Source organism: Bos taurus, chromosome 13 (assembly GCF_002263795.3).
Source record: "Bos taurus isolate L1 Dominette 01449 registration number 42190680 breed Hereford chromosome 13, ARS-UCD2.0, whole genome shotgun sequence".
Taxonomy (NCBI): Eukaryota; Metazoa; Chordata; class Mammalia; order Artiodactyla; family Bovidae; genus Bos; species Bos taurus.
In genome coordinates this window covers 48,066,716-48,084,926 of record NC_037340.1, presented here as the reverse complement: position 1 = coordinate 48,084,926, position 18,211 = coordinate 48,066,716, and the positions used below count along the sequence as shown (strand labels likewise).

At 41.7% G+C, this 18,211-nt stretch overlaps 1 protein-coding gene across 1 annotated transcript; it reads right to left on the bottom strand.

Annotated features, from left to right (window-relative positions):
* Positions 1-769: 769 nt before the first annotated feature.
* Positions 770-15,725, bottom strand: CHGB (chromogranin B). The gene is given in 5 exon segments (NM_181006.2): positions 770-1,235; positions 2,420-4,086; positions 9,893-9,986; positions 10,435-10,481; positions 15,567-15,725. Coding segments are annotated over 5 exon segments (1,941 nt in total). The 5' UTR covers positions 15,616-15,725; the 3' UTR covers positions 770-1,151.
* Positions 15,726-18,211: the final 2,486 nt, after the last annotated feature.

Below are 18,211 nucleotides of genomic sequence, written 5' to 3'. Positions count from 1 at the left end.
TGTTTCCTACACCAGGCACTATGCTGAGTGTTTTGCATAAACTCAGTCATCCTCATAACAATCCAATGAACAGATATCCTTGTTTTACTGATGTACCTGAGCTCCAGAGAGGGAAAGTAACTTGCTCAAAGTCACACAGCTACAGAGTCAGAGCCTTGTCTTCTTAAACAGCAGAAATCAAACAGGCCCTGAAGTTCCAAGGATCTGTCTGGCCTATCCCAGATATGATTCCCAGTCGGGAGTTCTTCCCACTATCCAAACTTTCTCCTCAGCCCTGAAAAATGACTCTGGCTGGCTATTCCCAGAGCTCTCCAGGTGATAGGATTTTAAAATTAATGTCTTATAATCATTTTTGAAACAGGTTCTTTAAGTCTATTTATCCTTTCTCCAGCCCAGGGGAATAGATGCCTTTTCCTGATCTCTTTATCTTTATATCCTCCACTGCTGCTGCTGCTAAGTCGCTTCAGTCGTGTCCAACTCTGTGTGACCCCATAGACGGCAGGCCACCAGGCTCCCCTGTCCCTGGGATTCTCCAGGCAAGAGTGGGTTGCCATTTCCTTCTCCAATGCATGAAAGTGAGAAGTGAAAGTGAAGTCGCTCAGTCGTGTCCGACTCTTAGCGACCCCATGGACTGCAGCCCACCAGGCTCCTCTGTCCATGGGATTTTCCAGGCAAGAGTACTGGAGGATTCTTTTATTTCAGATGTTTGCTCTTTTCCTTTTTTTTTTCTATTCTGCATCCAAAGACCAAGAAACCAACAAATCGTAGTGCTGTATTTTAGAATTTATTTTGAAGAATGGATCTGAAAGTCAGACTATTAGACCAAGGGAAGCTGCGAACATGACGCTTTTGGCCTCAGGTGAATCTTTTATTACTTCAAACTAAGACATTTTTTCAAGGACAGTAGCACAGTCATTGTCACAAGCATGTTAATATATCTACTTTTTTATAAAGAGTATACTACAAGTCATGCTATTTATATTTCCAATAGCACTCTGGCAAAAATCAAAGACATTTCCAATTGTGTCAAACATTGGATGAGTAAATTCTACTTTCTGCCTTTGGATAAATAAATGGGGTCTTTCAGTGAAGTGGTGGATAACAGATCATGTGAAGGCTGTCTTAAAATCTGCCCTTTACTCTAATGACCATTAGCCCCTTCGGGTACCACTGAACTTCTCAGCTATTTTCTGTAGTTCCAAATCCATCGCAGCCAAGTTTTCAAGTTCTTTTTCCTAGAAAATATAGAAAAGTGGAGGCATGAGGTCCCAGATCAAAAAACAACCTACCTTTTTGTAGTTTGAGGGAGTATGAACAGAAAAGGGAGTTTTTGATATGTTAGAGGCTATAGAAGATACCCTACATCAGTGGTTTTCAAAATGCAGTTCCTTGACCAGCAGCATCAGCATCACTAGGGAACTTATCAGAAATACAGGTTCTTGGGCCCTACCTGGGGCCTACCTACCAAACCAGACACTCTAAGGCTAGAAATCCCATATGATTCTGATGCACATTCAACTTTGAGAAGCACCAACCTACATAATCAATACTGGCAGAAAAAAAAAAACAAAACAAAACACTGTTAAGGAAGGTAATGCTCCAGGAATGTTACTTCTCCCAGACATAGATGTCTGAATGTTGTAGGCTGCTGCTGCTGCTAAGTTGCTTCAGTTGTGTCCGACTCTATGCGACCCCATAGACGGCAGCCCACCAGGCTCTGCCATCCCTGGGATTCTCCAGGCAAGAACACTGGAGTGGGTTGCCATTTCCTTCTCCAATGCATGAAAGTGAAAAGTGAAAATGAAGTCGCTCAGTCATGTCCAACTCTTCGTGACCCCATGGACTGCAGCCTACCAGGCTCCTCCGTCCATGGGATTTTCCAGGCAAGAGTACTGGAGTGGGGTGCCATTGCCTTCTCCATGTTGTAGGCTAGGAGATAATAAAGAGAGAACAAAGCAACTAATTTCTGTACCATCTGTTCTTTCCTACCCTGGGAAATAGTGATGAAAAGTCAAATGACCAAGGAGAATACACTAGGCCAGTGGTTTTCAACCTTGGCTGAATATTGAAACCACCTGGGAGCTTTAAAACATCCTGATGCTCAGGCAGCACCCAGTACCAGACAGAATCTCTGGGGGTGGGTCACAGAATGTCAGTAATTTTTCAATCTCTCCAGGTGATGACAATGTGTAGCTGAGGTTGAGAAGCACTGCAGTGGGAGGAAGTTGACAGGGATGTGGACAACGGCTAGATGCCAGGTAGAAATCAAACCTAGATGTTGTCTCCATTCCCTTACTAGGTCTACAGTCTCATGGTGATTAATTCCCATCATTTTCCCCGTAACATTAGATAATCTTGTACATAATATACGAACATTAACTATCTGAAGTTAGTTTTAAGCAGAAGCCCCACACTATACCTCTTCCTCCGTCAGAACTCCTTGGCCAGCCTTCTCCTCTTCATTTTCTGCTGTGTGTTGTGGGCTCACCTGCTCCTCGGAGTCATAGAAGTCTGGGAACTCAGCTGACTTCTTCCTGTAGTGAAGGAGCTGGTCCAGTTCGGCCACTCGGTCATACTGCCTTTTTAGATCCAGTTTGGGGACCGGGTTTCTCTTCTCATACCCCCAGTTTACATCCTCTTCAAAGGGCTTTTTCTCCCACCAGTCATAGTTGTATTCTGGGAAGAAATTTTTCTCATTCAAGGTCAGCCCGTTTTCCTCTTCACCCTCAAGAAAACTGTCATCCATGGGGTCTTTTCTCTCAAAACGGCTGCTCTTCCACTGGGAAGGGTCGTAGAATGGATTGAGTAGCTCCCCTAATCTCTTTTCAGTGATGTGATGGGGAGCATACTGTTTGCCTCGAAGCCTAGCCTCTTCCCTGTTCTCGTCAGCGTCTCGCGGGTCTCCCTGCGGCTGCCACTTCCCTCTGGCTGCTTCCTCACCCTTTTCCTCACCATAGTCGAGGTAATTTCTCAGCTCGCCTGGTAGGCGGCGCCTCGCCTTGTCCCTCTGGCTTTCCTGAACACGGTGGTGCGTTTCACCCAAGAACCGTTTCTCATCTGTTTGGCCTAGTGTGGAGTAGGCCGCCGCCTCCCCTCCCCGGGCTCTGTAGCTGGGTCCCCGGGCCGGACCCCTCTCTTCCTCGCTTTCCTCGCTGTATCCCTGCGCCATGTTTAGATCCGGGCTGAGGCCATGTCTCTTGTTTTCCTGCTCTAGGCTCTCCTCGCTGGGACGCCTTAGAGCCTGGTGCTCTCCACGTCCTCTGCCCCCGAATCGTGCCCCCTGCAAGTCTCCAGGAGCCTGGGCAGCTGAGTGTCTCCTCACTTCCTCCCCATATTCGGCTCCCTCCTCCAAAGCCCTAAAGTGGGCTGGATGGCGGGCTTTCTCTTCGTCTGAGTTGCCCGTGCCCACGTGTGACTCCTCCTCGAGGGGAGGATTCCCCTCCTGGGAGGACCTGTCGGGCCTGCTCCTCCCGTGGTGGTGTCTTGGCCTCGAGCGCCGTTTGTCCACCTCGGGGCTGGCATCCTCTTCACTTTCTCCGGGTGCTTCCTGGCCCTCCGGATGGCGTTGCAGCTCTTGGGGCCAGTTCTCCTGGCTCTTGGTCTCCTCTCCACTCTCCTGGCTGCTCCTTTCCCGGCTGTGCGACTTCTCAAGGCCCCTGGCAGACTGTGTATCATATCTGGACACTAACTCCTCTTTCTTAGCCGGAGTCTGGTTTCTTTGGTTGAGAAAAGCCATTTGTGCCTTTCCCGGCCCTTCAGACAGTCTCTCCTCACTGCCAACTTCCCCACGTTCCCTTTTCTGGTATTTCACCATTTCTTCCTCCCTGTTCTGTCCCTCGCTCTTAGAATAGCGTGTCTTTGCTTCTTTGGCCACTTGACTTCCCGGGGGCTCACCTGCCCGCTCTCGGCTATGCCCACCGCTCTCCGTGTCTGCTACTGTTGGGACTTGGGCATCCCCCTCCCCTGAGTCCTCCCTACTGGAGAGCCCGGGGGCTTCTGAGGTGTCAGCTGGGTCTCTCAACAATCTCACTTCAAACCTTGTGTTTTCATTTTCACTTTTCTCTTCATCTTTGAGCTCTTTTCCATCTATAATGAAAATAAAAAAGAGTATCACTTCAGAATTGCTTGTGGTTCAGTAAGCACCAGCCTCAGTGATCACTACAAACCCTAAAGATCCTGAAAATCCTTGGGTAATCTTTTAAGTTAATTTTTTAAGATTACTTTTGAAAGAAATGGTATGAAAACTCCCTAGCTGTATTTAAATCTGATAATAAATATTCTATATATTTATTTTTTCATAACACCCAATAAACATTTATTTTGGCTGCATTTTCTGGGGGGGACTTCTTTGCTGCCTGCGGGCTTTTCTCTAGTTGCAGTGAGTTGGGGTCTACTCTTCCTTGTGGTGTACAGGCGTCTCATTTCGGTGGCTTCTTTTGTTGCAGAGCACAGGCTCAGTAGTTGTGGTGTATTGGGCTAAGTTGCTCCAAGACATGTGGGAGCTTCCAGTTCCAGAGATCAAACCTGTGTCTTCTGCATTGTTAGGTGGATTCTTAACCACTGGATCACCTGAGCATCTTTCAGTGACCAAATTGAAACTCAAATATAGGTTTATAAAATACTATAAAAATTCTATAAAATGTTAGAATTTAGAACCAGAAGAAACCTTAGAATTTGTGTAGTTCAACCTCCTTGTGACTACAGAGACATTGAGGCTCAGAGAGGTGTAATTAAGGACCATTCTTTCCAAATTTACTCTAAGTAAGCCTTTAAAAATTAGCATTGTGTAAATATCTTCCACTAGAACCCAGCTAAGTAAAGTTAAATAGCAAAAATGGGAAATATCAGATTCAACAGAGGATTAAATTTCTTTAATTATTAGTTTGTTGTTTTTCAGTCACTCAGACTTGTCTGACTCTTAGTTTATCAGACTTTAATTATCCAGTCAACTGTATAAATGCAACTTAGCATTAAGTGACAACATAACTTAATAATTGGTGATAAGCAGGGTGTGTATTTCTTCTGAGAAAACCGCACAGCAGTGGAAGGGACCATGTCCTTCCCTCATTCAGGTCCCATCTGCCCCTCCTGTTCTTAAATGTTGAGAATGAACTTCAGTAAACTGAATTATCTTTGTATTACACAAGTCAACAGTTACAGTAGATGGTGTAACAAATACTTTAACTGAATATTGTTTTCTCTCATCTTTTCCAAATGTTGACAGCTTTTTTTAAAGTTATTTAATTTTAATTGGAGGATAATTGGTTTACCACGTTGTGTTGGTTTCTACCATATATCAACATGAATCAGCCACAGGTATACACATGTCCCCTCCCTCTTGAACCTCCCTTCCACCTCTTACCCCATCCCAGCCCTCTAGATTATCAGAGACCAACGAGGCTGAGCTCCCTGCTCTAAATGGCAACTTCCCATTAACAATCTGTTTTACACTTGGTAATGTATATCTTTCAATGCTATTCTCTCAATTTTTCCCAATATCTTCTTCCCCTGCTGTGTCCGTAAGTGTATTCAGTATGTCTGAATCTCTATTCCTGCCCTACAAATAGATTCATCAGTACCATTTTTCTAGATTCCATATATTTGTGTTAATATACAATATTTGTTTTTCACTTTCTGACCTACTTCATTCTATATAACAGGCTCTAGGTTCGTCCACCTCACTAAACTGACTCAAATTCATTATTTGTTGATAGCTTCTTTACTAAGGTAAGGTTAGGTAAGGTGAAGTTGCTCAATGGTGTCCAACTCTTTCCTAACCCACAGACTATAGCTCCTCTGTCTATGGGATTTTCCAGGCAAGAGTACTGGAGTGGGTTGCCATTTCCTTCTCCAGAGGATCTTCCCAACCCAGGGATCGAACCCGAGTCTCCTGCATTGTAGGCAGACACTTTACCGTCTGAGCCACCAGGGAAGTCCCTTAACTTAACAGGGCATCCCACGAAAGGAGATAATGCAGTTAACACTGAGTTGTTAGCTTGGAGGGCTTGGATTTCAACAGATGTCACTGAGTTCAGATAGAACAACTGAAGTCAAGGCCGCTCACAGCTCTGGGCTGACCTCTGTGCCATCCATGGTGAGAGTCACCAACCCTTTGTGGCTATTGAGGACTTGAAATGTGGCTGGTCCAAACTGAGACATGCCATAAATATAAGACGTGACAAGATGTCAGATACCTCAGATTAAAAAAAAGAATGTAAGATGTCTCAAATTTTCATATTGATTATATGTTGAAATGATAATATTTTGGTATTATAAATATATTGGATATATAAAAATTATATTGATAAAGTAAATGGGACAAATTAAATGTATTATTATTTACTTATTAAATTTATTATTATTTATTCTTTTTACTTTTTTAAGGTGGCTACTGGAAAATTTGAAATTATATTTATGGTTCACGTGGTATTTCTACTGAACAACTCTTGATGATTCATTTTGAATTGACACTTGCAAAACAGAAAAAATTGGTCTGTTTTGTAAAAATGTCCAAGAAAGCAGTCTATTCCTCTCTGCTTAAAAGCCTAGTCTGGCATAATAATATTCTCATGTTTTATGAGGCAACTGAAATGTCCCTGACCTTTCATACCCAGACACTTGAGGGCTAGCTCCTCACCAATGCCTCTGCCTTTTAAGAGCCAGTGATGGTGTGTGTAGCACTGAGGCAGGGCTGACCAGGTAGGCACAGATAAGCAGGGAGGATCTGAGCAGATACTGACATCATTCAAACAGCATCTCAGCTTCCCCGGGCAGAGGCTGTGTGGCCCATTTCCTACTCCCTGCTGGTAAGGAAGATAATTATTTTTATTTTTTTCTGGTTAAATGTATGCTGCCTACAGCAGCTTGCCTGAGACTTAGCACTTCTTCCTAAATTTAGCTTTTAGCCCCTTCAGGTGAGATATGAGGAGGGCTGTGATTAGCAGCACACAGTTTTGTCAATCTGAAAATGAAGGTGTAAAGCTCACTCTTACTTCAAATAAAAAGGGGGAAAATGCACCTTCCTTCCCTGACTGTTATGTTGCAAAGAGGACCAGATCAACCAGGTCAAATAGATTTTTGTACCTGTTAAATTGGACCATGAATTCCCTAAGGTCTCTTCAAACCATAAAACAATGATTCTTCTTTATTCCCCAAATGTTCATTTGCTCAGCACATCCAGAGATGTGCTGGAAAGAGTGGGAGTGGAGATGGGCTGGGAATGGGAGGGAGGCTGCATGAAGAAATTCATCCATCTAGTTGGCAGAAAACTCCATTAGTTTTCAGTGAAAGAGAAAACCAGAATAGGACAGAAGTGTGGACAAAGAATGTCACCTGCCAAGTCAGTAAACAAAGGATGTTATTTATGGTCATCAAGACATCAGCCACACCTAACTGTGTACCCAGAAGGGATTTAGGAAGGAAAAAAATAAGATAAAAGTACATAATCCAAGGGATGACTTCAATAATCCCAGACTCTTGTATTTTCCCATATGTAGAAAAGTGCCAAATTCATTAACTTAAGATGTCTAGTTATCTTCAATTACCAGTAAACTTTTGAAGTTCTGATTACCTGGTTTTTGTTGCAAAACCTCCTATATATCCTGGCTCCTCCCTTACCTCTTCAAAATAGCCCCTCAGAGCTATCTGAGAGGCTGTTTCCTGGGCTTAAATCCTCAATATGTCCATGGAATAAAACATAATTCTCAACTTTTGGCTGTGCTTTTTTTTTTTTTCAGTCAACAGAAGTTATGAACTGGTAGCCCAGAGGTGAGTTGTATTTGGCCTAAATAACATTTTCAGTAAATTTGAATTCAGAGGCAATACTTAAATGCCAGGAGATACTGCTCAGGAAAATCCAACTTTTAAATTATTGTGAAAAATCCCAAGATCTCTCAACAGAATCCATATTTCTTTCACAATAGGATTGAAGCTGCGAAAAATCTACTCCCCTTTAGAAGGGGCATGTATCCTCCAGTTTGTGAGTCACTTCATGTCCTGTTTTACTCCTTTCTGTTATCTGTCTGTCTGGCCCTGACTGGTGTTTGAGTCTCTGCCACCCTGGAAGAGCTCAAATTTTCCTGATCTCAGTATTGAATGGCTCTCTGGCTGTGAAGTCTCTAAGGTCCTGATAGACATGGGTCATTTGATTTTTGCCAGTTTTCTTGGGGATCTCTCAAGAGACCTCAAAAAAACCCAGGGCACAGTCAATGATGAGCAAAAGCTAGAATCCTATCTGAGGGTTAAGAATCTGATCTTGGCAGTTAACAGCAGTTTGCCCTACAATCAATAACTCTTCTAAGTGACTGAACAACAAAAAGCAATCATGGTTCTTTGATGACCTAGTCTGACAGACCCAGAACTTCTACGTTCATCTGGTAAACAAAGAAAGGGGAAGGGAGAGAGCAAGATGGGTTGGCCCAAAGGAGCAGATTTTAGTCCCTGCCAGGAGACCCACCCCTGCTCTCACTCATTCCCTGCAACGGTTAATAAGCTCATTCAAACAAGCTCATTTCTGTAACCGCTGGAAGAGAAAGTTGGGGAGAAATTCATAAAAGTATTAGGCTGGGAATGGTAAGGAAGCTTCCTTCCACTGTCCATGGGGCTCCTACGGCCTCAAGCTCCCACACCTCCTATGGTTATCCTGAAGCCCCCAGTGGTGGATAGAGTCCCCCAGGTTACTCTTTTGGCTAGTCACTAATACTTTTTTTAAAATATAATTTTATACATGGGGCCTCATGTGCAGCAATGGAAAGAGAGTATTATCTTGCAATGGGAGATTTTGAAGGTGAAAAGAAAAAAATAAAATCTTTTGTTCATAGCCTGACTCAAAATTTAAAAGCAGAGAAAGATGTTAAAGAGAGCAGAGCTTTGGGGATTTTTTTGAATCAGTTTGACTTTATGATAAAAGAGATGCATAGTTTTGCAAAATTTGTCTCTTTGAGTCAACTCCCAATGAATACTGGTTGTATCACTGTTCAAATTTTGTTTTCAGCATAAGCTGTTTTGCAGAGAAACATCCCAGTCTATACTCAGAAGGCCATCACTCTGATTTTTTGGATGCTCTAAGTCTGTCCCCACCCCTTCCAAGTCTCAGGCCTGAAACTCCTGACACCATTTGGTAGTACCACTCATTCTAACAATGGGCTTCCCAGGTGGTACAGAGATAAAGAATCCGCCTGCCAATGCAGGAGACTCAGGTTCTATCCCTGATTCAGGAATATCCCCTGAAGAAGGAAATGGCAAACCACTTCAGTATTTTTGCCTGGAAAATTCCATGGACAGAAGAGCCTGGCAAGAGCTGCCAAGAGTTGCATGTGTGCACATGTGCAGGCATGTGCACACACACACATTCTAATAAACTATGCATTAAAATGGCTTACCCAATCTGTTACATAAACCGGCCAAAAGTTTCCCAGTCACCTTTCCAAGCTTCTAACGCCTCGTTGTCAGAAGAGTAGAAAGCAAAGAGAAGCATAATTTTTGTTTTCTTCTATCCTTTCATCTTTCAACACTTCTCCCCTCTGTCTAATCACAAACAAGCATTCCCCATACCTCCCTCCACTAAATAAAAGCCTGTTTTAAAATTCCAAACTCTCAAACCAAGGAATTTAAGAACTGATAAACATCTCACAGACTATCATCGAGTTCAACTCCCTCATTTAATTTGAGGAAATAGGCCCAGAGAGGCAAGGGGTCTTCCCCATGGTAACACTAGCTACTAAGTGAAGTGGCATAGCAAGGACTAAAAGCCATAGCTTATCTCCCCAGATACTGATTGAGCCTGTACCCTTCCCACTACATCACACCCCTGGGTCATAGGGAAGTAAAGTGGAAGTTGAAATGGAGGGAGCAGGAGAAAGGACAAATATTTCCTGCAGTGGAGGGCACTTACTCTTCTTCAGGACTTGTCGGCACTCAGGGGTGATGGGTGGAGCGCTGGACTTCAATAGGGCATTTGAGAGGACCTCGATGATGCAGTGAGTCACCTAGGGGGGAACCCAAAAGTAGGTTGGCAAAGCTGGTATCACTGGGATGGACTACTTAACCCAGAGCTGCTGTCAAGAGAAGCTTGACTGTGTGACCTGTACTTATGCAGAATCCTTGGAGGAATGTAGATTCACAAGGTCTGTACTCAAACCTCCCAGGCCTCTCCACAGAGCAACGCAAAAAGGCACTGGGTCAAGACTGTCCAGAGAAAGAAAGAAATACCCACTTCTGAACAGATTAGAAGGAAAATGGTGTGATGACAGCTATCCTCATGGGCACTAAAACATCCAGGAAGAAGGTAAAAAAAACAGGGCAAGAGGGACATCACTTACTCCCGTTTCCACATTATTGTTTGTTTTTTTGTTTTGTTTAGTTTGATGAGATAATGAGTGGGAGAATCTAGAGTCTAGATAAAAATCTAGATTTCAGAATTCCATTTCAACTTACCACTTCTTCATTGTGGTTCCTGATGTCCACTGGCATAGAGCTGACGGCTTAGAAGGAGAAAAGGAATGGGAAACAACTTGAGTTGATTTTGGAAGCTGTGTATCTGCAAACTCACAAAATCACCCCACCCCTAGCTTGTTACTTGGAAGGAGGAGCAGAGTCAGAGCTGAACAAGGTGGAGACAGTTGGGGATGTCTGCCTCAGGGACCAGAATCACCCCAGTTGCATGTATACACACACACACACATACACATACACAGCTGTTTTCCCTTAACGTGTTGTAAACAAGATTAGGAATCTTATATCCAATATAAATCATATCCACAGAAGGAGACCTTCTGGGATACTGACAGTGTTCTATTTTCCATCTGGGTGCTGATTACACAGGTGTGTTCAATGAGTGAAAAATTCAGTAAGAAGTATACTTTAATTTTTTGGCCACGTGGGATGTGGGATCTTTCTTTTTTCAAAAAACTCTTTTTGAAAATAATTGTCTTTATTTATTTTTGGTTGTGCTGGGTCTTTGTTGCTGGGTAGGTTTTTCTCCAGTTGCAGAAAGCAGGGACTATTGTCTATTTGTGGTACACAGGCTTCTCATTGTGGTGGGTTCTCTTGTGGACCATGGGCTCTAGGACACAAGGACTCATTAGTTGCGTGCACAGGCTTAATATAGTTGCAGAACATGGGCTTAGTTGCTCTGAGACATGTGGGATCTTCCTGGATCAGGGATCAAAGCCATATCTCCTGCATTAGTAGGTGGATTCTCTAGCCCAGAACCACCAGGGAAGCCCAAACTGTAAACTTATGATTCATGCAGTTTTCTATATATAGCAATAAAAAATTAAAAGCAAACCTAGTTTAAATGAAACTAGGGTGCCCTCCTCAACCTTTCTGCCTACTCAAAATGGGTAAAGATATGTGATTCCCTCTGCCTCTTCCAGTCCCCAAGAAAATATTTTCCTGAAATTCACTTCCTTTACAAAACTTGGTTGTGATTATTTTATATAATTAATTACCCTGTTTTACCCCAAGTCTTTTCTTAGACAAGCGTGCTAATGTGGCTGTATCAGTGTGGCTTCCCATCCCCCATGTTGTCTGCATCCAGGTAAAGAACATGAAAGAAAGAAAGAAAGTGAAGTTGTTCAGTCGTGTCTGACTCTTTGCGACCCCACAGACTGACTGTAGCCTACCAGGCTACTCTGTCCATGGGATTTTCCAGGCAAGAATACTGGAGTGGGTTGCCATTTCCTTCTCCAATGGAAATTATCTAATTTTATCAGGACAGCACCGAGTCCATGATAGCACATGCAAATAAGTGTTTAACAGAGGCTCATGAGATATTGTAAAAAGATAAATTTTAATTTATTTAAATTAAATTTTATGAGATTCTGTTTATTTTAAACCCATGATTGAGATGCTTTTGTCGTCTTAGGAAATGCTTCAGGTGTTTTTAATTTTGCAGTGCCTTTTTCAGTTGCTTTGACTTTTTTATCTTTCACTTTGATTTTGTTCTGTCTAAGCCCTTTCCACTGGAGGAGTTCAAAGCATTTACATACAGGCCCATCTCCATAGTTCTCCTGATACTTCCAGTTATTATCACTGGAGAAGCTCAGTGCAAAAGATCCTTCCAGGAATTTGAAACAAGTGAAGAGATATTTGGAGCAAGAGCAAAACTCTCAGACATCAGAGATGTAAGCTATTCAAGTGAGCCGCTTATTACCAGCAACCTAACCTTTCCCAAATATTTGCTTTCAAAGTCTCTTGAACTGCTTCCCCCTAGTCAAACCATAGCACTCAATTTAGAAATAAAACTCCTATTTCATTTACTTACCTTACTGAATTTTCCTTATCAAAGCACAGCCTGAGATCTACTTCAGTTGTTTCAAGGGACTTAAGTAATGCAGTGTTGGGTAAAATATTTGAGAGGTGGCTGACAAGGTATGACCCCATGATGTTCCTGAAATGTAGTTCATACAAAATCTGGATGGCCATCTTTGACATTCAGAGTCTAATGTGCTGGGCCATTATTTTATCCCCCAAATGACTGTTATTTGAGAACATTCCTACTTCAGCACTTACTCTTTCCACCTGATATCCAGGAAATCCCCTGAAAAGCAGTAACTGAGAAAATTACTCCTGTGATAAATTAGAAGGTGCCTTTTTAAATTCTAGCTTTACTAAACTTTCATTGGTAATACATTTTCTTGCTAATAACTTTTCTCTTTTTTCTCCCTACAAATATATAATAGTTGCTATTATTAACTATTTGGGGCAGAGGAATATTTTTCTTTAGTGACTCTAAATAATTTGTAACTTATGTTTGTTTTTATAGAACAGTCCTGTTTCCCTGATTGAGGCTCTTCAGATGTGTTTGATGGAACTCAGATCTCCTTATGAAAACATATTATGCATCTAGTGAGATATCTAAGTTCTATCGTATCTCTTCCAGTAGACTCTGTGACAGCAAAGTAATAACCAAAAATATGTTGATACCCCTAAAGTAGCTTACTTTATTTCTGTATAAGTTAAGATTTAGGGGTCACAAAAGAAAACCCAATGATTATGATAAAAGTGAAGTAATCAAATGGCAGAAAAACCTTCAAATAATATCACATGGTAAATCTGAGAATAACTTCCAAAATATTAGTATTCCATAAGACTAACTGCTGAGTTTTCCAAGTTTGCTGGCATACTGAGTGCAGCACTTTCACAACATCATCTTTCAGGATTTGAAATAGCTCAGCTGGAATTCCATCACCTCCACTAGCTTTGGTCATAGTGATGCTTCCTAAAGCCCCCTTGACTTTGCATTCCAGTATGTCTGGCTCTAGATGAGTGATCACACCACTGTGGTTATCTGGGTCATTAAGATCTTTTTTTGTAGGAGAAGGGGATGACAGAAGATGAGATGGTTGGATGACATCACTGACTCAATGGACATGAGTTTGAGTTAGCTTCGGGATATGATGAAGGACAGGGAAGCCTGGGATGCTGCAGTCCATGGGGTTGCAAAAAGCTGGATACGATTGAGAGACTGAACAAGAACAACAAATAAGACTAACAAACTAAGGTTTCATCGCAGAGTGAAAATAAAACAGCTATAAAATAATACAGTAAGCAAGCTCTTTTGAATGCAGAAACCATCTTACCTAGTGTAATATGAATAGCATGCACCTCCTGAATGCATATTAATTTTTAGGATGCATAGTAACTACTGTAGAGAGATATAGATCTCCTTCCAGAAGCTCATAATGGTAGGAAATAAACCAGATGGTTTCCACAGGATTCCTGTGATTTTGGTAAATAACAAACTCTGCTCAAAGGTTACCATGTCTCATTTCCAAGCATTTGAAGGAGGAGGGAATGGGGAATAGAGTTTTTTTTTCCTGGGGTGAGAGAAAATGTTCTGAAATGTTATAATGGTTACACAATCTGTGAGTGTTCAAAAAATCACTGATTTATGCACTTTAAAAAGTATAGATTTTATGGTGTGAATTGTAGCTCAGTAAAAAAAAAAACTTTTTTAAAGAATTTCATGATTTGAGTGACATTAAAATATAAACCCTTCTTAAAATATTATCTTGCAAAAGAGCCATAAATATTTTACCACTATAGGGGCTTCCCTAGTAGCTCAGTGGTAAAGAAACTGCCTGCAATGCAAGAGACTGGGTTTGATCCCTGGGTTGAGAAGATCCTCTGGAGAAGGGAATGGCAACCCACTCCAGTATTCCTGCCTGGAGAATTCCATGGACAGAGGAACCTGGTGGGCTACAGTCCATGGGGTCACAAAGAGTCAGACACAACTTAGTGACTAATACACGTGTAGGTAAATAAGTCTCAGAAATAACATTGTTTTTGTGGTCTATAGCACAATGTATAGCACAGATTTAGCCTATTAAGCAATTCCTTTCTGCAAATATTTTTCACCAGGAAGGACTCTAAACATTTATTTGGCTTTCTTTAATTAAATCATGAACATTTGTAGGCAATTTGTAACAGTGACAGAAGTTTTTGAAAATTCTGACTTTGCAATAAAGAAATTACCTCTGGCTTTTGTCTCTCTTTACATCTGGGATCCAGTAATTACTGTCAATGGAACCCTCATATTCATGGATAGCAATGCTTCAATTCTAGTTAGGAATTTCAATCTTAGATAAGAACAATATTCTACGAGGTCACTAAGACAGTTTAAAAAAAAAACCTCCAGTTTAATCTGGTGGCAGCATATTTACTTTTCAGTGGACTTGTAGTGACTTCAGCATGCAAATACACACACACACACACACACACACACACACACACACACACACACTCCCCCCCCCTGCAAATTTCCAAAGATCATTGAGATTCAGAGCAGTTTGAAAGATTAATCCCACAATTTTCCACACATAAAGAAACTGTCAAATATCTACTACTTAAAATTGCATCCTCCCAAATTAACTAAAACAATTTATTTTTACTACTCTAAGAATATTTTTGTGGTTATTTCACACTCACTATTTTTCTGGAGCACAAAAGTCAAAATATCTACTGCACTTCTCATTTATAACTTAAAGATGTATTAATCTGAGTGTGAAATTACCTCTTCCCAGAGACAGAAATATAAAATACAGAAAAATATTACGTTAAACCTGTCGATAAATGAACATACATATGTGTCATTTCTTAACATATATGTTAAGAAAAAAGATATATACATATATACATAAGAGACTTATCTTTATCTCATTATGTTTAAATAATATTAACAGTCATAGAAATTATACAGTTGCCAACTAATATAATAGGTATACTCCTGTCTCTCCGTGGTCATCTGGCTTTAAAAAGCCAAACACTTAATTCCAGATACAGAAAAAGACTATAACAGCATTTCTCTAAATAGATGGAGAGGATGTGACATTTTAGACATGAGCTAGGAAGTCCTCTGGCTTTTTCCAAGTCAGATGTTGGGGCGGGCAGTTGAAGGGAAACACTCAGGGAAGGGAAGAAATTAAGAGCCTCAATCAAGAGGGAGAGACCTTCACTCAACCCTCCCTCTCACCCAGTATCCACCAGCCAAGATGCCCAGAACTGCCAAGGAGACAGAGGCTGGCGCTGTCCGCGGTGCTGAACGGCCAGCCGCGCCCACTCACCTGCAACCACCGTGGCTCCCAGAAGGCCGAGAAGGGCGGCCGGCTGCATGGCCTCGCTCGTCCAAATCTGCGCGGAGAAGAGGATAGCAGTCGGAAGGGTGAATGAGAAGGGGACGGAAGGCGAGATGAAGATGCTGTGGGAAAACAACCTTGTATCCTGGTCCCCGCGGTGTGGGGTGGTTGGCGCAGGCCCTGCTCTTTTAAAGGGCAAGCCAGGGCCGCAGGGCTGGGAGGGACTGGCACCCTGGAGGCGGCGCCCCCTCGCTTAGCTCTGACGTCATGAAACGGCCTTCAGGGGCGGTGGCGCACGTAGGTAGAAATTTACGCCAGTGCAGTCGCCTCGGTGCTCTGAGTCTTCAGCGCGAGTGGAGAGTTAGGCATAAAGGGTGGAAGGATGAGGAGAGGTAGCTCAAATCGAAGTCCAGAGGGGAAAGGAGCGAGTCCTGCTTAGATTGTCGAAATATATTTCTCATCTTCCCCGCATCCCGCCGTCTCCAACCCCTCCAAACCACCCCCACCCCCGACCCCAGCCGCCAACCTCCTTACCTAGAAACGTGTTTGAGGCTGTGTATGAAAGTATCAGTCGCTTCAGTCGTGTCCGACTCTTTGCGACCCGATGGACTGTAGCCCCGCCAGGCTCCTTTGTCCATGGAATTCACCAGGCAAGAATACTGAAGTGGGTTGCCGTTTCCTTCTCCAAGGGATCTTCCCGACCCAAGGATTGAACCCAGGTCTCCCGCATTGCGGGCAGATTCTTTACCATCTGAGCCACCAGGGAGGCTATGTATCTCTTTTCATTATTGTAGTTGGCCGATAACCAGTTCCTATATTCAGACTTAGTTTTCTTTTTTTCTCATTATTTTATAAACTTTTTATTATTTTTGCTTTTGACATTTAGATTAACATGTACAGTGCAGAGGTGGGGGCCGCGGAAGATTTCTCATGAATTCTCTCAAAGCAGGATGACAGAGGAAATCAGTATTTTCTTTATGAACAAGGGCTTTAGAATAAACATCCTATGAGATAGAGGCATGGTCACTTTTTTGTTTTTTGTTTTTTTTGTTTTTTGCTTTTTGTTTTGGCTGAGCAGGAAGCGCAGAATCTTAACCTCTAGACCTCCAGGAATTCCCATTTTTTTAAAAAAAGCAGAAGTCTATTTTCTATGTCTGTTTCTCCATTGTTGCCCTGTAAGTAAATTCTTTAGTACCATTTTTCTAGATTCCTTATATATGTGTTAGAATATGGTATTTATCTTTCTCTTTCTGACTCACTTCACTCTGTATAATAGGTTCTAGGAAGGAGAGGGTGAGATGTATGGAAAGAGTAACAAGGAAACTTACATTACCATATGTAAAATAGGTAGCCAACAGGAATTTGCTGTATGTCTCAGGAAACTCAAACAGGGGCTCTGTATCAACCTAGAGTGGTGGGATGGGGAGGGAAATGGGAGGGAGCTTCAAAAGGGAGGGGATATATGTATACCTATGGCTGATTCATGTTGAGATTTGACAGAAAACAGCAAAATTCTGTAAAGCCATTATCCTTCAATAAAAAATAAATTTAAAAAAATCAACACCTAATTTTTCTGGGAATTTGTTTTTTTTTCTTTTTACTAAAATGACCATATTTCCCAACTGTTGTGTAGTTTAACTTTGGAAAAAACCTAGAATTCATATGTGCATGTTAATGGGCATGTTTCTGGACTCCTCTAGAATATCAATCCGTCCCATTTCAGTGGTCTATGTGTTTGTCCTTGAAGCAGTACCACAGTTTCTTTATCATCATATCTTTTAAATATGTCTTGATATCTGGTGGAAAAGTTCTTCCCCCCTTATTTTTCTTTACGAAGTTATTATTCTTGGCCCTTTGCACTTTCATATAAATTTTAGAAGCAGTTTTCAATTTTCATGAAAAAAGTCTGTTAAGATTTTGATAGGAATTTATCAGATTTATAGATTGATTTGATTGCAACTGACATCTTTAATCTGTGAATTGATTTGGGAACAAATGACAAGAGTGGACTGAGGTTTTTTGATTGCTGTTTTTGTTCTGGGTATAATTTTATCTGAACTTGTACAAAATACTATTACCGTAGGAAAAGAAAAGAAGCTACATGGAAAAACATATCTCAGGAATGCTCTCAAAGAAAAATTGAGGAAAACAAACCCTTGGAAACCAGGTTTTAGAAAAAAACATAGTTTTGTACATGACTCCTGAAATAGGTTACCCGTCAGGATCCAGCTAGTAAAATGAAACTACTAGAAGGAATTTAATTTAGGAAAAATAGGGATTAGAAAAGCTGAAATGCAAATAAGAGAAAATGAGGAAACCCAAAGATTGTTAACTGCAGGCAGCTGGTATGCCCCTAGGGAATGGTAGGATCAAGAAAGGATGTGTCTTTGCTAGACTATGAAGGCCATGGAATCATGGAGGAAGGGCAGTCTGGTGGGAGGTAGAATCACAGAAGAGAAGCAGCCACTGCTAGAAATGCATCCTCTCCTCCCAAGAAGAGAAATTGGGAGAAAAACCCTGACTTCTCTCTTTCAGTGCAAGTACCTCTTAGTGGCGGAACATAACTGGGAATGACTGACAACAGAGACTAAAAAATATGGTTTGCAAGGAAGGAGTCAGAAAGCAAATGACAA